At 38.1% G+C, this 20239-nt stretch overlaps 1 protein-coding gene across 2 annotated transcripts in view; it reads left to right on the forward strand.

Moving 5' to 3' along the window:
• Window positions 1–20239, forward strand: part of LOC142338414 (uncharacterized) — a 57385-nt gene that overhangs the window by 14041 nt on the left and 23105 nt on the right. For both annotated transcript variants that reach the window (XM_075388173.1, XM_075388172.1), the window contains exon 4: window positions 7042–7150. In XM_075388173.1, coding sequence (XP_075244288.1) covers window positions 7042–7150 — 109 coding nt within the window. The remainder of the gene's footprint in view (window positions 1–7041; window positions 7151–20239) is intronic.

Here is a 20239-nt window from a genome sequence, read left to right on the forward strand (position 1 = left end):
TAGAATCGTCTTTTCTTTAGATGATATTAATAATGCAGACATCAATTTTTATGAAACAATTGTATTATAACAAAATTCACTCATAGTGAAAACCATTCACTGATCAGATTTTTTGAACGCAATTGAGTCTGATCAGAGGTCATTTGGAGCGCACAATAGTCTGATCAGGAGTGACTTTTGAGCGCACACTTGTCTGATCTGAAGTGATTTTGAGCGCGCAATCGTCTGGACAATGGTGTGATTCTGGTCTGATCAGAAGTCCATTCTATCTGGAAAGGTCTGATCAGAGACCGTTTTGAGCGCACTTTGAGCGCACACGGTGTTTCGAGCGCACTTTAGTCTGATCAGAGGATACTATGGTCTGGGATGGTCTGATCAGAGGTTACTTTCGTCTGGCACTGTCTGATCAGAAGTCACTTCCGGAAAGCACCTCAACCTGGGTAGTGAAATCATTGATGGAAGTTCTATAATTTAAACTTGCATTAACAACATCTTTTTAAAACTTCGCGAGGTGTGTTGCGTGAGAACGTTGGAGACGTCTTTAAAGCACATAGCCTGCGTAAAAAAGAATAAAAGTTTCGCGCATCTCCCATCCCGCTATTTTGTTGAGCACGTTCAAAGAGCACTTCTTGCATTCCACGTGGGCATCCGTTCTGGCTTTATGTGGTTAATGTGCTCATCAACTAATACAAAGAACAAAACCTAACTTGTAAAACAGCAGATACAGTTACTTATGCAGTTGTTTGTCAACATTAATAAGATCATTACAATAATGAGCTTCCTCAAGGGGTTTATCAATAATTGGGCTAACAGTGATCACATAGAAAAAATGAACAATGTTATATGCTTCCGATTTTTTTAATTATATTGTTCTTCCGAACAAATTTCTGTTTCCTATGAAGTTCTGTTCACTATATACTTTTCCGATATTGAAATCATAATAATTGAAATAATAATTGAAATCAAAACTACAGTTCTCTTGTTCTGCTTAAATCAACTTACGGAGTTCTCAATGTTTTTTTCGAATGGCAAGCTATTAAGCAGCTTGGAGTTGACGTTTCTTAATATTCTTCTAAAGTTTGTTCTTGTTGAGATTTTAATTTCGTTCTTCAAAAAGAAGTTCATTGCCTTCTTAAGATAATTTTGGTTGTAGGGAATGACTGCTAGCTTTTAACATGATGATTTGGTCTGCTTTGCAATTTGTGTATTCAAATATTTCTATGAAAATTTTTCTTAAAAAAATTTTATACGTAACTTAAAGACACACATCTGAGTGAAAAGGAATTTGATTAAAGCGTTCGTCATCTCTCAATGTTTTTATTTTGCTAATCACACTTTGTTTCAGCAAATTATATGACAATTTATTGGTTATTTTGATTATTTGCCGAACTGAAAAATTGTATTAGCGCAAACGATTATTGAAAATTTTTAGTGTCAGAGTTTTAAAAATTTAAGTAAAATCGTTCAATCGCAATTCAAGAGGCAATAAATTGATCTCATTTGAATGGCCGTTATTGAGTTCAAAAACTAAGTTTGAAACCAAGATTTGTATCTTTTATATTCCGCAAATATCTGCGTTTCGCTTTTGTTTGTTATATTTTGGAACTTAGTTCCCACGAGTCATCATTTCGTCCGAAAAAATAAAAACAATTTAAACCTTTTCTGTCCTGCTGGTTTTGTTTGAGGTGATTGCAGTTTTTTTTTTAAGTCGAAAACAATATTTCACTTTGAAGGCGTGTTTGTTTCTGATATGAAAAATTACATCATCCGTAAACTGAAAAATGAAAAGAAAATATTTTATCGCTCTCTTCGTTAATTTCTTAGACAAAAATGAGAGATACCAGAAAAATGAGGAATACCAGGGCTGAGTAATGCTCATTATTCGGTGTTGCAAACCGGTCATCGAAAAAATTTACCAAACTCAGGAAGTTTTAATAACCATGCAACTCTGACTTTTGCAACAATCGAAATCTCATACAAAACATTTCTCTTCTCCTATTGACTACATCAAAACTGTTTGTTGTAGCTCAAAAAGCAATGTCAGATCTTTGAACCAGAGCTTGAAACAGACCTTCTTGTGGTTCTCCTAACACTGGCTAAAACAATAGCAGAGAGAGAACTAAACCAGAAAAATAACTTGATAAGACAAACTTTTATCGATCCCAACTAATCCTACTATCTACATTAATTATCCCAAAAAGTGTCCTACATTTTTAATAATGCAGAATTTATGTTTCAAACTTTTATTAAAAATCACATACAAACCCAGTTCAAAAAAAGACAATCAAAATCGTGATAAAATCATTAAAGACATCAGAAGCAAGCAGAAAATTTGCGCTGATAACAAAAGATCTCCATAGCGGTTTTACAAATCGCAATGATTTAGCCAATCTTTTCAATCGTCTGTTTTTGAAACTTAGCCACTACTGTAATCAAAACAAGAGCAAAATAGTTTAAAGAATTGTGGAAAAAATTTAAAACAAAGAGAAAGCTCACCTTTAGGTTCTCACAGAGCTGAGAGTACATAAAGTTCTTCGATCACTTAATTTTTAACTAATCACATAGACATTCAACAATTCTGCTTTGGTGGCCAAAAGACTTCACATCGCTTGTTAACAAGTAAACTACATTGAACTTCCTTGGGACCATAAGAAAACACTTGTATCCCAAGTTTTTCATGAACGAGAACCATTTAATTCCGAGAACTTCAGACAGTTAACTTTTAGAAAATCGCTGTGAAGAAATCTTTGAAAGCTGGTTTTGAGACGAATGCATTTACAATAGAACTAAAAAGGCATTTTTGTCTCCGGAGTCCCTTCAAAACACGAATTACTCTTATTTTTTCCTAGTAATTTTAAGCTCTAAAATTGATAGCAGTAAAACTGTTGCAGATGATTGGCTAGAAAATCCCAAAAATGTTCTCAATAAAAGTTGAGAAGATTGACCTTGATTTGATTCAAATTTTTAATCAAACTAACTGCAGAAAAATTTCAGTGCATAACATGAAAATGTTTTTCAAAGAGTGAGGTGCGCAGTAGGGCGACCCAGGCAACCAAGAGCTCCTTCCCAGTTCTTTCAAGAATTCTACCTATTAATGTACCTGTTTTCAATCATTTCATCTATAGTGCTGTCTTATTGATTGCCAATAAGCATTCTGTTCTGATTTCAGTTGGAGTACGCTTAAAGCGGGCAACTGAGTTTGTTTTCAAAATTAAAATATGACGCATCTAAGATTTTAAAATTAAAATAACAAATACGTCAATATCAAACCTCTTTAAAACTTAAAGAGGCTACTTATTTGCACAATTTTTTGTCGCTGCAGAACAAAAAAAAACACACAAACAAAAATCCTCATTTCGACGACAAATGTAAAAAATTTTAAATTACCAGCTCTTCCTTCATCACAGCTGCCAAATTTTGTTTTGAATTAATTATTGCCAAACTAGAGGGTAACAGCCATAAATTTCAAACTGCGAAATGAAAAACGCGGTACGTTTCATTAAAATTTTTCAAAATTCTCCGAGTTTATATTATGGGAAGTCATCATTGAGAGAGTTAATTCCCTAACATTTCCAGAAATATTTGGTATATTTGCCCTACACTCCGATTAGACCGTTTAATTATGTCTGTGTTTTAAATTCTAGTCTCCAGTTTTTTACTCTTTTTCTGTTTCTGTTTGTAATTGTTTTCTATAGCAAAAAAAAACAAATCGGTTAAATTTGGTGTCAAGTTTGTTATCTTCTGATAAAAAAATGCACATAATTTTTGCAATTAGTTTGCTACAATAATAGTCTTTTCATAAGCAAAGATCATAATCCATTAGGAGGAAACTTTTTGGCATTAGTTTTCAGCTTGATTTCTCTTGAGAACTATTAATTGCTATAAACAATACTATTGTGCAAGCAGAGTGCCCGTTGTCAGAAAAATCTAGTTTTTTTTTCTCAAAAACTTGAGATTCAATATCGGCCTCCGACTCAAAACTCCTATCTTCAGTTTTAATTAATTAGATATCTGTTGAGACGAAAGCTGTCACTTAAGTTCTTTAATAAAAGTGAACAAAAGAAACTTTTTTCAAATGTCCATCCTCCTTTGAAACTCAGGAATTCTCAAATTCGCGACCCAATCCATCTCTCTAAAAGTAATGTGTACATGGTCACTCCATGGCACAAGAAGAGAAAAAGCATCAAGGATATAAAAAGAGAGGAAGACAAAATTTTTGAGGATGTTTTTGAGGATTTTTTCAGGAAGAAAAATTTGGGAAAAAAACAGAATTTAGCTTATCTGAGAAGTGAAAAACGTCATATTTTTGGCGAGTTTTATAACTAGAAAAAAACATTGATTCTAGCCTGATTTGGGGAAGAAAATGTGGAAAAACCCTCTTCTCGTCAATTTTTTAAAAAAGTGGAAAAATTGCTCAGAAGTTGGTAATATTCACAGAGTATCATCAACAAAGTTAACTGTTGTAATTAGAGTTTGATTATCGAAAAATGTTATTCGGGACATTGTTGACTCTAATTTAAATGTAATACCAGTTATATTTAAAACTTTATCGAAATACGTAATCTGTAAAAATTTGTCATATTAATTAAAATCGAACAATTTGTCATTTCTAAGTAGCGAAATAATTTTAATATACAATTTCTGAAACCCTTCTTCAATGCCAACCCATCACATAAGGAATTCTCCCTGCAAGGAATTCTCAAAGTACGTCCACTCTTAATGGGAAGACTTGATGTCAGGTATTGCTGTTTTCGCGTGAACAATCGAATATCAATCCCGCACATTCTGAAATATGCATTGATCGAATGGTTTCAAATAACTCTTCCAGTCAGCTGATGTAAGACGGTTCTTTCAGTTAACTTGTTCTTACTATAGGCGCAGAATGCACGCACACTTTCTATTTCTACGGGTGAAAGAACTAAAACCGATTTTCCCAAATAATTTAAACTTCTCCGAAAATGTCAGGAGACAAGAGATTGATATAACCGATCTGATGGATAGATTTAATACACACCGACCGCTGTAAAAGGTCCACAAATATCAGTGAAATATGCAATCGGGCGGTACCAAAAAAGCATGAACTTGCTTATTTACCGTCCACCTTGGTGCTTTTTATTTCATTGATTTATTAAAATAAAATTGTTAAATATATAGCATTGAGGAAATTAAATTATTAGTATTATTATTATTAGTTAATTGAAATTTAAACATGAAAAACTCGACTCGATCACACTTTGAAATGCCACCGAACACTCATGCAATTGTTTCATTGATTTTATTGAAATTTGCATGATTCGTACCAGGAAGTTTTCAACTCACTCCGGCATGCAGTTTAATAAATCGTCAACTTAAAAAAAACTCTGCGCAAAACATAAAATCTGATTGATCGGATCAGTCAAGACCTATCTATTGCAATTTAGTTTTCAATTCCTAGTGCAAATGAGGAAGTTGAAATGCGGTGAAAAGTTAGTTTTTTTCTGCGCAAATTTTGTACATATTTTTGCGGTGAAAGGCGGTAATTGCGGTGAAATTATGTGAGTTCACCGCTACAGTAAACAGTGATCTTACAAATATTCACCACAGTTCACCACTAAATTATGAAATTTCACCGCATTCACTGCTGTTCTCACACAATTTTTTGCACATTTTTCTAAGCGGTGAAATTACGTAAGTTCACCAGTAAGTTAAGCGGTGAATTTATGAAATCTCAGCGCATTCATTGTTGTTCTCACAAAATTGTAACACTTTTTTTCTGAGTAAAATGCGCTGAATTGTGCTGAAATGCGCTGAAATTTTGCATGAAACGCGCTGAAAAACACTAAGTTTTCAAAAAATAGCTGTCACTGAAAACCGAACTATGCTCTCCGGTGCCGTAGCCTTCACTCAATCCTCTGTGCCATTCATTCTTGAAATGCTTCCTATTTAGTTTGATTTTATAGCAACAGACAGTTTAGGAAGAAATGCGCTGAAATTATGTCAGAAATGCGCTGAAAATTCAGCGCATTTCTTGCATACTTTCAGCGCTTTTCAGAGCATTTTTTAGAAAAGTTTAATCGTTATATAAGGAAAATTAAATTGTTCGAAATTAAGGACCGGTGTCAAAAAGCGTTTAACTCCACTAATTAAATTTAAGAAATGCACTGAAAATCGAATAAATTTCATACAAATTTTCAGCGCAATTCAGCACAAAATTATGTAAGTTTTTTTTGCGCTGGAAAATTTGTAAAATCAGCGCGTTTCAGCTCATTTTAGCGCAATTCAGCGCATTCAACTCATTTCTTACATAATTTTAGCACATTCAGCGCACTTATTACAAAATAATGCGCTGAAACGGCGCTGACATCTCGTCCCGGGAAGTTAAGCGGTGAATTTATGTAATTTCACCGCATTCACTGCTGTTCTCACAAAATTTTAACACTATTTTCTAAGCGGTGAATTTATGTAATTTCACCGCTATCAAGGGATAAAGAATTTTTTTACCGCATTCACCGCTTGATTTATGTAATTTCACCGCCTTCACCGCTCATATTACACAATTTCCCGCATTCACCCCTTCTCCTACATAATTTTGCGTTGAATGGCGGTGACACCTCGACCTGGCCAACACAGATTTCTAGATTATCACAACTTTCAATCGATGAATGCGCAATATGTAATTACTCTATTTTACATTAACAAAATATATATTTATTATTGATATAAATATAAATATAATAGATTGTCTCCGCTTTTGTCAGGATAATTTCGCTTTTGATCAAATACAAGTGTGTATCTATGCGTATAGTCTGACGCGAAAAGCAAACAAGCTGACTACTGCAAAAATTTTAACTCCTGGAACTTATTCAGAAACAAAAACGATTATAGAACTCACCGTAAATTCTTTTTTTATAGTAGTTTATTTTAGTGTCTCTTTCAGCAATCGGTAAAATCAACTTCACAAATATTTTTAGTCTGAAAGGGATATACTAATCCGCAAATGATATTTGGAGGTTTGACAGCTAAATTAGAAAACATATAGTTATAACGAGGAATTGTTTTCAGGACATCGGTTGCCTATGCTTCCTGATTGGGCAACAAGAGAACACCTGGTGTTGATTAGGGGACACAAAGAGAACTACTACTTCGTCTTCAAGTCTGTCGTAGAAGCCAAGTAAGACTAATTATAAAAAGCAATTTTTTTACTGATCTTCTCGAACTTTTTAAGAACTATTCCAGTATTTTTATAATGTAGATATGTTAAATTCAACCGCTTAAAAAGTATTATGAGCAGCTGAAGCAGCGGTCAATTTGATATTGCAAAGTTATGTAGTTTGACTCTAAAAGACGTTGAATTTTATCGCTTTAAGGATTAAGTGCTCAAAACACTAAAAATGTAAGCATTGGTGAGAATGCGCCAAAAGTTTGAGACAAGTGAATGCAGGTCAAAAAATAATTGGCCTCAATTTAGGGCAACTCTTACTAAGTTCAACGCAAAATATCACAGCAATTCCTACAATAAGTCACCGTTTGGAGGTTTGTTGGAGCTGAGCTTAAGGAATAACAAAATTGCGTAGGAGGGAAAATAGAAACAAAACACTTTCTGTTGTCCTAGTCATTTAATAGTTATAGTTATAGTTCTAGTTCTAGTTACAGTTTGTCACGTGAGAAAAAAGAGAAAAGGGGAAAAATAACAAAAGCAGCACACAGAACGCAACGTAGCAGCCGCAGAAAACGGCTTAAAGTATAACTCAGCAAAATATTGCAAAAACAAATTGTCTTGAGCAGTAAATAACGTGTTACTGTGTCTTGAACTAGAAATATTCCTGAGCAGTAAATTATTACTGTGTCTTGTATTCCAAATATTATTCTTGAGCAGTAAATTCTGTTACTGTGTCTTGCATCAACGAATTATTGGAGCTGAAATTCAACTGTTACAACCCCAAATTCTGGTATTCTCAACTTGTGAGTACAAACAGCAAAAGCCAACTTAAGATTAAATTTAAATATTTTTGCACAAACAGGTCTTAGACATATATATTTGTCTTCGATTTGTTTTTTCTATCGGATTGAACTGGTATACATAAAGAGATCCCGTATTGTGTGATCTGTAGCAATCCAGTTCAAGTTGATAGTTGAAAAACTAAGATTAGCCAATAGTTACGAACTGAATAGTCAATGCAACGGTAAGTACAGCAGAGCGTATATACAGTTACAAAAGCGAACTGCATAAACGAAGTATCCGGACAGATTTTGTAACCACTCAGAAGGAACTGGGCAGTGTATAACTTTCTTTGTGAAACACAAGGAGAGCAGCCGTTACATTTGGTCCGCCGACCCGGACAGTGGAATAAACTGCTGTCCAACCCAACAGTCGAAGTGACGAAGTCATCGACGAACGAGAACAAAACTCAACAGGCAATTAAAGGACGCAAATGCCAATTAGGCAAAGTGCATTAGAAGTTAAATAGCAAGGATTAATTAAAGCAAATAAACAAAGGTACTGTAGAGATTCAAGCTGCAGACCCAAAGTACAAACGCAGTTACTCCGTCACAGAGTCCAGACATTTGGCAAAGACAGATTAGCAACTCGAAAAAACAAATCGAAGCAAAAATTCAGGAGGGCCAGGAGCTAATCAGAAACAACGATAGATCAAGCAAACTCAAGACCATCTATAAACAGGTGCTGAAACTTGACGACTCTCTTTACATTCTTTACCGAAAGCGAGCAAATATTCTTCGTGATCCCGAATTGTTTGAACGTTACGAAGAACAGCGAATAAATTTCTTACAAACATTAAACGCAGACTGGTTACCATACATTCACGGAGAAACAAACATGACGGATCAGCAGATGCAAACTGTTCAATTGACAAGCGACGCAGAACCAACTGCCGCTAAGAATTCACAGACTGTTGTAGGAGTGTCTCAAAGAACTATTGAAAATGGAAACACAAACAAAGACAACAATTCAAAGGCCTCCTCTGATAAACGAGCTAAAAAAGCAGAAAAGCTTGCGGCTCTAGAGAAACACTTTACATCAAAAATGAGATTAAAGAAAATTGAATTCGAATTGAAAAGGAAAGAGCTTGAAATGGAGATGCAACTTTTTGAAGAAGAAGGTGCACTGAAACTGGAATACGAGAAAGAAGCTCTTGACGCAAGAGCACCAGATTCTGATGATAGTGCAGCCCCTAGTATTCGAAGTAGATCACCATTCAATTGGAAGACCCCGAAGAATAAAGATGTCTCCGGTTGGCTCGATAACTTGGATAAATTCTCCAACTTGTACGATTATAGCTTCGAGCGTGCGAAAACCAGGATCGACAACAGTTATCCCAGGGTAAGCTTCAATCGCGAAGGTTTTCTTAGGTCACGTTCACCAAGCGGAGAACGTGCCAGCACATCCCGGGAACAAGACAAGTTTAAGCGCAATAAACCAAGCAGTAGTAGTCAGCCACCTAAGTTGAAGTTGAGTTCTTTCGACGGAAACCTCCTAGAGCGGCCGGAGTGGTCGAATATGATCAAAGCGACGGTTCACCATCGCGATATACCCGATACCCGACTCAGACAAAATGAGCCACTTGAAAACTTTGTTGACAGGTAAAGCAAAGTCAGCTATATCAGGAATGGGCTATTCGGGAGAATTCTACGCTCAAGCGTGGGAACTCCTGGGACGGAAGTTTGGGCGACCTTACCTAATTGTCGACGCTCAGCTTAGCATGTTGCGCAAACAACAACCAATTCGAATGCACGACTCAACGGCTATAATTAATTACTCAATAACAATCAACAACCTAGTTAATGTACTGAAGCAATACAACTATGAGGGCGACCTGCAATCAAGTTCAACACTGCAAGTGGCAATTGAAAAACTGCCCCCAAACTTGAAAGAAAAGTGGTTCTTTTTCGTTGACGAGTGTCAAGAAGATGACGGAATTCCATCAACCAAGAGCGAACGGAAGGAAGATGATCGACCAAACGCTAACAAGGAAAAACAATTTTCAAAATCGTCAAACGTTACTGCGAGTTCAAATGCGAACGAAACGAAGCAAATGCAAAACAACAACTGCCCACTAGCGGATGGCACTCATAAGATATGGAACTGTCCAATATTTAAGAATATGAATGTCACCGACCGCTATGTAGCAGTAAGAAAGGAACGCTTATGTTATGGATGTCTGGGGAAAGGGCATGCAATCAAAGATTGTAAAGTCCACCCGTGCGGTATAAATGGATGTACCAAAAAGCACAACAGACTGCTACACTCACAAAACCAAATGGACGAGGGTAGTCACGCAGTTAACGTCAGCGCAGCAACAATCAACCAGAGTAACCAAGTTACTAGTTTTCTTCAAATAGTTCCTGTATCGGTTCAGAGTGGTAGTAACAGGTTCACTACCTACGCTTTCCTCGATAGTGCGTCAACAGTATCATTCATCGATCAAAATGTCAAGGATCAACTACAAGCCAAAGGCACGGACGTTATCTTGAACATAGCTGGCATACATGGGACGCAAGATTTGAGGACAGAGAAGGTTCCTATCACAATAAAGGGACTAAATTCAAAGGTGCATTCAGTTGAAGCGTTTGTACACCCATCAATCTTGTTGGGAAACACAACATATGGTTACAGGGAACTGAAGAACAACTTCAGACACCTGAATGTTCTCACTAACAGAAGAGTCAACCTGATAGAGGTAGGCATCATACTTGGACAGGATGCCTACGAAATTCAACGTCCATTAGACTATAAGATTGGAACACGAAGTGAGCCTTTCGCCGTCTTAACAGAATTAGGATGGGTAGTCAGTGGTCCCATGACGGGCAAGAAAGGTCAAAATGTTTGTCATTTTGCCTTCACAGAAGATGTGAAAGTGGCAGAATATATCCAATCATGGTCGGACATAGAAACCTATGCTTCCACAATAAATATTGTAAGTCAATCAAAGAAAGAGCAGCAAGCTCAGAAATTTCTAGAGAGCACGACAAAGTTTACAGGCGAGCGGTACGAAGTGGGCATGCTCTGGAGTCAACCAGAACCCAATCTTCCAAACAACTACGGCTCGGCCCTTGGTCAGCTCTACTCACTGGAACGAAGATTCTAACGAGGTCCAAACTTAAAAGAATTGTATCAACAGTCAATTGATACAGATGTTGAAAAGGGATTTGTGAAGATCCTTGGTAAATCGGTAGTCAAAGGCACTTTTGGAAGGAATCGGAAGTCAAAGGCACTTTCGGAAAGGAATGGTATTTCTTACATAATTTTAGCACATTCAGCCCCATAATTACAAAATAATGCGCTGAAACGGCGCTGACATCTCGTCCCGGGAAGTTAGGCGGTGAATTTATGTAATTTCACCGCATTCACTGCTGTTATCACAAAACTTCAACACTTTTTTCTAAGCGGTGAATTTATGTAATTTCACCGCTATCAAGGGATAAAGAATTTTTTTACCGCATTCACCGCTTGATTTATGTAATTTCGCCGCCTTCACCGCTCATATTACACAATTTCCCGCATTCACCCCTTCTTCTACATAATTTTGCGTTGAATGGCGGTGACACCTCGACCTGGCCAACACAGATTTCTAGATTATCACAACTTTCAATCGATGAATGCGCAATATGTAATTACTCTATTTTACATTAACAAAATATATATTTATTATTGATATAAATATAAATATAATTGATTGTCTCCGCTTTTGTCAGGATAATTTCGCTTTTGATCAAATACAAGTGTGTATCTATGCGTATAGTCTGACGCGAAAAGCAAACAAGCTGACTACTGCAAAAATTTTAACTCCTGGAACTTATTCAGAAACAAAAACGATTATAGAACTCACCGTAACTTCTTTTTTTATAGTAGTTTATTTTAGTGTCTCTTTCAGCAATCGGTAAAATCAACTTCACAAATATTTTTAGTCTGAAAGGGATATACTAATCCGCAAATGATATTTGGAGGTTTGACAGCTAAATTAGAAAACATATAGTTATAAAGAGGAATTGTTTTCAGGACATCGGTTGCCTATGCTTCCTGATTGGGCAACAAGAGAACACCTGGTGTTGATTAGGGGACACAGAGAGAACTACTACTTCGTCTTCAAGTCTGTCGTAGAAGCCAAGTAAGACTAATTATAAAAAACAATTTTTTTAACGATCTTCTCGAACTTTTTAAGAACTATTCCAGTATTTTTATAATGTAGATATGTTAAATTCAACCGCTTAAAAAGTATTATGAGCAGCTGAAGCAGCGGTCAATTTGATATTGCAAAGTTATGTAGTTTGACTCTAAAAGACGTTGAATTTTATCGCTTTAAGGATTAAGTGCTCAAAACACTAAAAATGTAAGCATTGGTGAGAATGCGCCAAAAGTTTGAGACAAGTGAATGCAGGTCAAAAAATAATTGGCCTCAATTTAGGGCAACTCTTACTAAGTTCAACGCAAAATATCACAGCAATTCCTACAATAAGTCACCGCTTGGAGGTTTGTTGGAGCTGAGCCTAAGGAATAACAAAATTGCGTAGGAGGGAAAATAGAAACAAAACACTTTCTGTTGTCCTAGTCATTTAATAGTTATAGCTCTAGTTCTAGTTACAGTTTGTCACGTGAGAAAAAAGAGAAAAGGAGAAAAATAACAAAAGCAGCACATAGAACGCAACGTAGCAGCCGCAGAAAACGGCTTAAAGTATAACTCAGCAAAATATTGCAAAAACAAATTGTCTTGAGCAGTAAATAACGTGTTACTGTGTCTTGAACTAGAAATATTCCTGAGCAGTAAATTATTACTGTGTCTTGTATTCCAAATATTATTCTTGAGCAGTAAATTCTGTTACTGTGTCTTGCATCAACGAAATATTGGAGCTGAAATTCAACTGTTACAACCCCAACTTCTGGTATTCTCAACTTGTGAGTACAAACAGCAAAAGCCAACTTAAGATTAAATTTGCACAAACAGGTCTTAGACATATATCTTTGTCTTCGATTTGTTTTTTCTATCGGATTGAACTGGTATACATAAAGAGATCCCGTATTGTGTGATCTGTAGCAATCCAGTTCAAATTGATAGTTGAAAAACTAAGATTATCCAATAGTTACGAACTGAATAGTTAATGCAACGGTAAGTACAGCAGAGCGGATATACAGTTACAAAAGCGAACTGCATAAACGAAGTATCCGGATAGATTTTGCAACCACTCAGAAGGAACTGGGCGGTGTAAAACTTTCTTTGTGAAACACAAGGAGAGCAGCCGTTACATTTGGTCCGCCGACCCGGACAGTGGAATAAACTGCTGTCCAACCCAACAGTCGAAGTGACGAAGTCATCGACGAACGAGAACAAAACTCAACAGGCAATTAAAGGACGCAAATGCCAATTAGGCAAAGTGCATTAGAAGTTAAATAGCAAGGATTAATCAAAGCAAATAAACAAAGGTACTGTAGAGATTCAAGCTGCAGACCCAAAGTACAAACGCAGTTACTCCGTCACAGAGTCCAGACATTTTGCAAAGACAGATTAGCAACTCGAAAAAACAAATCGAAGCAAAAATTCAGGAGGGCCAGGAGCTAATCAGAAACAACGATAGATCAAGCAAACTCAAGACCATCTATAAACAGGTGCTGAAACTTGACGACTCTCTTTACATTCTTTACCGAAAGCGAGCAAATATTCTTCGTGATCCCGAATTGTTTGAACGTTACGAAGAACAGCGAATAAATTTCTTACAAACATTAAACGCAGACTGGTTACCATACATTCACGGAGAAACAAACATGACGGATCAGCAGATGCAAACTGTTCAATTGACAAGCGACGCAGAACCAACTGCCGCTAAGAATTCACAGACTGTTGTAGGAGTGTCTCAAAGAACTATTGAAAATGGAAACACAAACAAAGACAACAATTCAAAGGCCTCCTCTGATAAACGAGCTAAAAAGGCAGAAAAGCTTGCGGCTCTAGAGAAACACTTTACATCAAAAATGAGATTAAAGAAAATTGAATTCGAATTGAAAAGGAAAGAGCTTGAAATGGAGATGCAACTTTTTCAAGAAGAAGGTGCACTGAAACTGGAATACGAGAAAGAAGCTCTTGACGCAAGAGCACCAGATTCTGATGATAGTTCAGCCCCTAGTATTCGAAGTAGATCACCATTCAACTGGAAGACCCCGAAGAATAAAGATGTCTCCGGTTGGCTCGATAACTCGGATAAATTCTCCAACTTGTACGATTATAGTTTCGAGCGTGCGAAAACCAGGATCGACAACAGTTATCCCAGGGTAAGCTTCAATCGCGAAGGTGTACTTAGGTCACGTTCACCAAGCGGAGAACGTGCCAGCACAGCCCGGGAACAAGACAAGTTTAAGCGCAATAAACCAAGCAGTAGTAGTCAGCCACCTAAGTTGAAGTTGAGTTTTTTCGACGGAAACCCCCTAGAGTGGCCGGAGTGGTCGAATATGTTCAAAGCGACGGTTCACCATCGCGATATACCCGACTCAGAGAAAATGAGCCACTTGAAAACTTTGTTGACAGGTAAAGCAAAGTCAGCTATATCAGGAATGGGCTGTTCGGGAGAATTCTACGCTCAAGCGTGGGAACTCCTGGGACGGAAGTTTGGGCGACCTTACCTAATTGTCGACGCTCAGCTTAACATGTTGAGCAAACAACAACCAATTCGAATGCACGACTCAACGGCTATAATTAATTACTCAATAACAATCAGCAACCTTGTTAATGTACTTAAGCAATACAACTATGAGGGCGACCTGCAATCAAGTTCAACACTGCAAGTGGCAATTGAAAAACTGCCCCCAAACTTGAAAGAAAAGTGGTTCTTTTTCGTTGACGAGTGTCAAGAAGATAGGCCCGATCTCACTCTCCTTGAAAAATGATTAGCTCGAATGGCTTTTGTCCATGACGGAATTCCATCAACCAAGAGCGAACGGAAGGAAGATGATTGACCAAACGCTAACAAGGAAAAACGATTCTCAAAATCGTCAAACGTTACTGCGAGTTCAAATGCGAACGAAGCGAAGCAAATGCAAAACAACAACTGCCCACTAGCGGATGGCACTCATAAGATATGGAACTGTCCAGTATTTAAGAATATGAATGTCACCGACCGCTATGCAGCAGTAAGAAAGGAACGCTTATGTTATGGATGTCTTGGGAAAGGGCATGCAATCAAAGATTGTAAAGTCCACCCGTGCGGTATAAATGGATGTACAAAAAATCACAACAGACTGCTACACTCAGAAAACCAAATGGACGAGGGTAGTCACGCAGTTAACGTCAGCGCAGCAACAATCAACCAGAGTAACCAAGTTACTAGTTTTCTTCAAATAGTTCCTGTATCGGTTCAGATTGGTAGTAACAGGTTGACTACCTACGCTTTCCTCGATAGTGGGTCAACAGTATCATTCATCGATCAAAGTGTCAAGGATCAACTAAAAGCCAAAGGCACGGACGTTACCTTGAACATAGCTGGAATACATGGGGCGCAAGATTTGAGGACAGAGAAGGTTCCTATCACAATAAAGGGACTAAATTCGAAGGTGCATTCAGCTGAAGCGTTTGTACACCCATCAATCTTGTTGGGAAACACAACATATGATTACAGGGAACTGAAGAACAACTTCAGACACCTGAATGTTCTCACTAACAGAAGAGTCAACCTGATAGAGGTAGGCATCATACTTGGACAAGATGCCTACGAAATTCAACGTCCATTAGACTATAAGATTGGAACACGAAGTGAGCCTTTCGCCGTCTTAACATAATTAGGATGGGTAGTCAGTGGTGCCATGACAGGCAAGAAAGGTCAAAATGTTTGTCATTTTGCCTTCACAGAAGATGTGAAAGTGGCAGAAAATATCCAATCATGGTGGGACATAGAAACCTATGCTTCCAAAATAAATATTGTAAGTCAATCAAAGATCAAAGAAAGAGCAGCAAGCTCAGAAATTTTTAGAGAGCACGACAAAGTTTACAGGCGAGCGGTACGAAGTGGGCATGCTCTGGAGTGAACCAGAACCCAATCTTCCAAACAACTACGGCTCGGCCCTTGGTCAGCTCTACTCACTGGAACGAAGATTCCAACGAGACCCAAACTTAAAAGAATTGTATCAACAGTCAATTGATACAGATGTTGAAAAGGGATTTGTGAAGATCCTTGGTAAATCGGAAGTCAAAGGCACTTTCGGAAAGGAATGGTATTTGCCATACCATCCAGTACTAAACCCCAACGAACCGGGTAAAGTTCGCCGTGTTTGCAACGCTGCAGCAAAATACAAGGATATATGCCTAAATGACAAGTTGTTAGCCGGACCCGATCTACTACACGGATTGATCGGAACAATATTCAGATTTCGAGAGGGACCAGTAGCCCTAACCGCAGATATTGAATCAATTTTTCTGCAAGTGCAAGTTCCTGAACGGGATAAAAGCTGCTTGAGATTCCTGTGGCGACCAACAATGAACGAACCTGTGCAAATTTACGAGTATCAACGTCATGTTTGTGGAGCAAAGAGCTCACCAACATGTGCCAACTACGCTCTGAAGCGAGTAGCCATCGATAACGAGGACGAGTTCCCAATTGCAGCAAAAACAATCCAAAACAAATTCCACATGGACGATTTCATCAAGCCAGTCGAAACACCTGAAGAAGCAATCAAGGTTTTCGAATAACTTCAACCTCTTCTCTCAAAACATGGATTTGAACTGAAGAAGTGGATCACCAGCAGCGACGTGGTAACCAACGCAATCCGAGAGGATTTGAGATCAATCAGCCACACAAAGCAGGTTGAAGTAGAACCCAGCAAAGAAGGTTCATCCGTGCTTGGGCTTCAGTGGACGATTATCGATGATAGTCTACAGGTTTGTAGAGGTATAAGCAAAGAAGTTGAGACCCCAATCACCGAAAGGAAGATCTTATCTCTAGTTTCTTCAGTGTTTGATCCTCTTGGACTGTTTGCACCATTCAGTGTCCATATGAGACGACTCCTGAAGAGCATCTGGAACAAAAATGGACAACATTGGGACAACTCAGTAGAACCCAACGAAGAAGAAGAGTTTCTGAAGTGGAAGGCGCAGCTTCCAGAAGTAACAGAAACCAGCATTGATAGAAGATACTTCAGCACAGCCAAGGACAAATGGGAACTTCATGTGTTTGCCGACGCATCTGAAGACACAATGTGCGCTGTGGCATACCTACGTTCAAAGCCCAAAGAATACTCAGCAGACTTAGCATTTGTAATCGGAAAGTGCCGAGTCGCACCGATGCGACACCTTTCCATACCACGCTTGGAACTACAAGCAGCAGTGATGGCGGTGAGACTTAAAGAACAGATAGTGAAAGAACACGAATCGAAGATTCACAGTTGCAACTTTTGGACAGACTCCACTACTGTTCTACAATGGATTCGTAGCTCCCACCGTAAGCAACATGTGTTTGTTGCAAACAGAGTGGCTGAGATTTTGGATACAACTAATGTTTCACAGTGGAATCATGTGAGTGGTATTAACAATCCAGCTGACATCGGGACAAGAGCGATCAATGTTGACGAACTTAAGAGAAGCGAATGGCTCACTGGGCCGGCCTGGTTGAAGCAACGAGAGAACGAATGGCCTGAACAGGTGAATTTAACATTTGCTTAAGACGAACAAAACGACGAAATGGTCTTCTCAGCTAAGGTTGAAGAGAAGAATCCGATGATTCAGTGGGAACGATTTAGCAATTTCAATCGACTAGTAAATACAATGGCATACGTACAGCGCGTATTTAGAAAACACAAACCGGCAACAAAAACACTAAGTGTTCAAGAAAGAGAGGATGCACAAGCAAGCATATTCAGACTACAGCAGCAAGAACAGTTTACTGAAGAGATGAAATCTCTCAAGGCTGAAAGGGAAATTCCAAAAAACAGCAAGATCCTCCAGTTTTCACCATTCATAGACCAGCAAGGACTTATTCGTGCTCAAGGCAGAATAGGTAAAAGTCAATTGAGCTTCGAAACGAAGCATCCAATACTGTTACAGTGGAAGCACCATGTAGTTGAATTATTCTTGCAAAATGAACATACGAATAATCACCACGAAGGTACTGAACATGTCAGAAACATAGTCCAGCAAAAATTCTGGATCCTAGGCATACGAAATGCTTTGAGATCGATCAAAAACAAATGCGTTAGATGTCGAAAGGGAAGAGCCCAAACAAAGGCACCAGTAATGTCAGATCTACCTGAAGAAAAATTAGTCGCATCAACAGTGTTCTCGAATGTGGGCGTAGACTATTTCGGACCATTCACAGTAAAGATTGGTCGAAAAAAAGAAAAGCGTTTGTGCTGTCTATTCACATGCCTTACTGTACGAGCGGTACATATAGAGATTGTACCAAAACTAGACGCTGATAGTTGTCTGAACGCAATTATGCGATTCATTGCTCGAAGAGGCAAACCGGTCAAAATGATTAGCGATAACGGGACAAACTTCGTTGGAGCTGAAAAAGAACTGGCAGAGTATATAGCAGCATGGAACAAGGTGCGAATTGAACAACATCTGATTCAACAAGGTATCAGATGGAAGTTCAACCCACCTGCATCACCACACTTTGGAGGAGTGTGGGAAAGACTGGTTAGGAATTGCAAGAAGGCAATGTACGCAGTGCTTGGCAATCGATCAGTCACGGAGGATGTTCTGTCAACCACGATGTGTCTTGTTGAACAGACGCTGAATGCTAGACCGCTGACACAAGTCAGTTCTGATGCTACCGATTTAGAAGCTATTACTCCAAACCATTTCCTACTTGGCAACAAGAACCTTTGTTTACCGTATCTATCAGGTGCAGAGCAATTTGTTGATCATAGAAAGCTCTTCCGACAAACACAAGCTTACGCAAACCTCATCTGGGACAGATTCCGTAAAGAATACTTGCCAACGTTGAATAGTCGAAAGAATTGGCACACCACAACGGACAGAAGTCTTCAGCAGGTTGATCTTGTGTGGTTAGTGGAAGACAGTGACAAACGTGGATATTACAATCTGGGTCGAATAACCGAAACCTTTGAAGGGTTCAACGGATTGATTCGATCAGCGAAAATCCGAACAAAGGATGAATATTACAAGAGGCCCGTAGTGAAGCTCGCTCCAGTACTACCAAGTGACGATGATGTTTTCACGAAGGAAAACAGGGCCGGCTATGTTGGAGCTGAGCTTAAGGAATAACAAAATTGCGTAGGAGGGAAAATAAAAACAAACTACTTTCTGTTGTCCTAGTCATTTAATAGTTATAGTTATAGTTCTAGTTCTAGTTACAGTTTGTCACGTGAGAAAAAAGAGAAAAGGGGAAAAATAACAAAAGCAGCACACAGAACGCAACGTAGCAGCCGCAGAAAACGGCTTAAAGTATAACTCAGCAAAATATTGCAAAAACAAATTGTCTTGAGCAGTAAATAACGTGTTACTGTGTCTTGAACTAGAAATATTCCTGAGCAGTAAATTATTACTGTGTCTTGTATTCCAAATATTATTCTTGAGCAGTAAATTCTGTTACTGTGTCTTGCATCAACGAATTATTGGAGCTGAAATTCAACTGTTACAACCCCAACTTCTGGTATTCTCAACTTGTGAGTACAAACAGCAAAAGCAAACTTAAGATTAAATTTGAATATTTTTGCACAAACAGGTCTTAGACATATATCTTTGTCTTCGATTTGTTTTTTCTATCGGATTGAACTGGTATACATAAAGAGATCCCGTATTGTGTGATCTGTAGCAATCCAGTTCAAATTGATAGTTGAAAAACTAAGATTAGCCAATAGTTACGAACTGAATAACTAATGCAACGGTAATTACAGCAGAGCGGATATACAGTTACAAAAGCGAACTGCATAAACGAAGTATCCGGACAGATTTTGTAACCACTCAGTACGAACTGGGCGGTGTAAAATTTTCTTTGTGAAACACAAGGAGAGCAGCCGTTACAAGGTTTGTTTGAAAAGCGGTGAATGCGTTGAAAAAATCCATCAAATTAATCGCCTTTCAATGTGTTTCCTGCATCGATTAATATAAACCTCACGCATTGCAAATAACAATTAGGGTAAAATTTTGGGGATTTGAATTAAGGCAACGTCTCTTAGGCGAACATTAAATGAGAACTCACTACGCAACGAAAAATTTATTCACAAAAATAATTGCCCTGTAGGCAAAAATAATGCGGGAGTTCTGAGTGCGTAATTGCTACTACACCCTGATGCAGAACAGAT

Source organism: Convolutriloba macropyga, chromosome 4, assembly GCF_964194025.1.
Source record: "Convolutriloba macropyga chromosome 4, txConMacr16.3, whole genome shotgun sequence".
Taxonomy (NCBI): Eukaryota; Metazoa; Xenacoelomorpha; order Acoela; family Convolutidae; genus Convolutriloba; species Convolutriloba macropyga.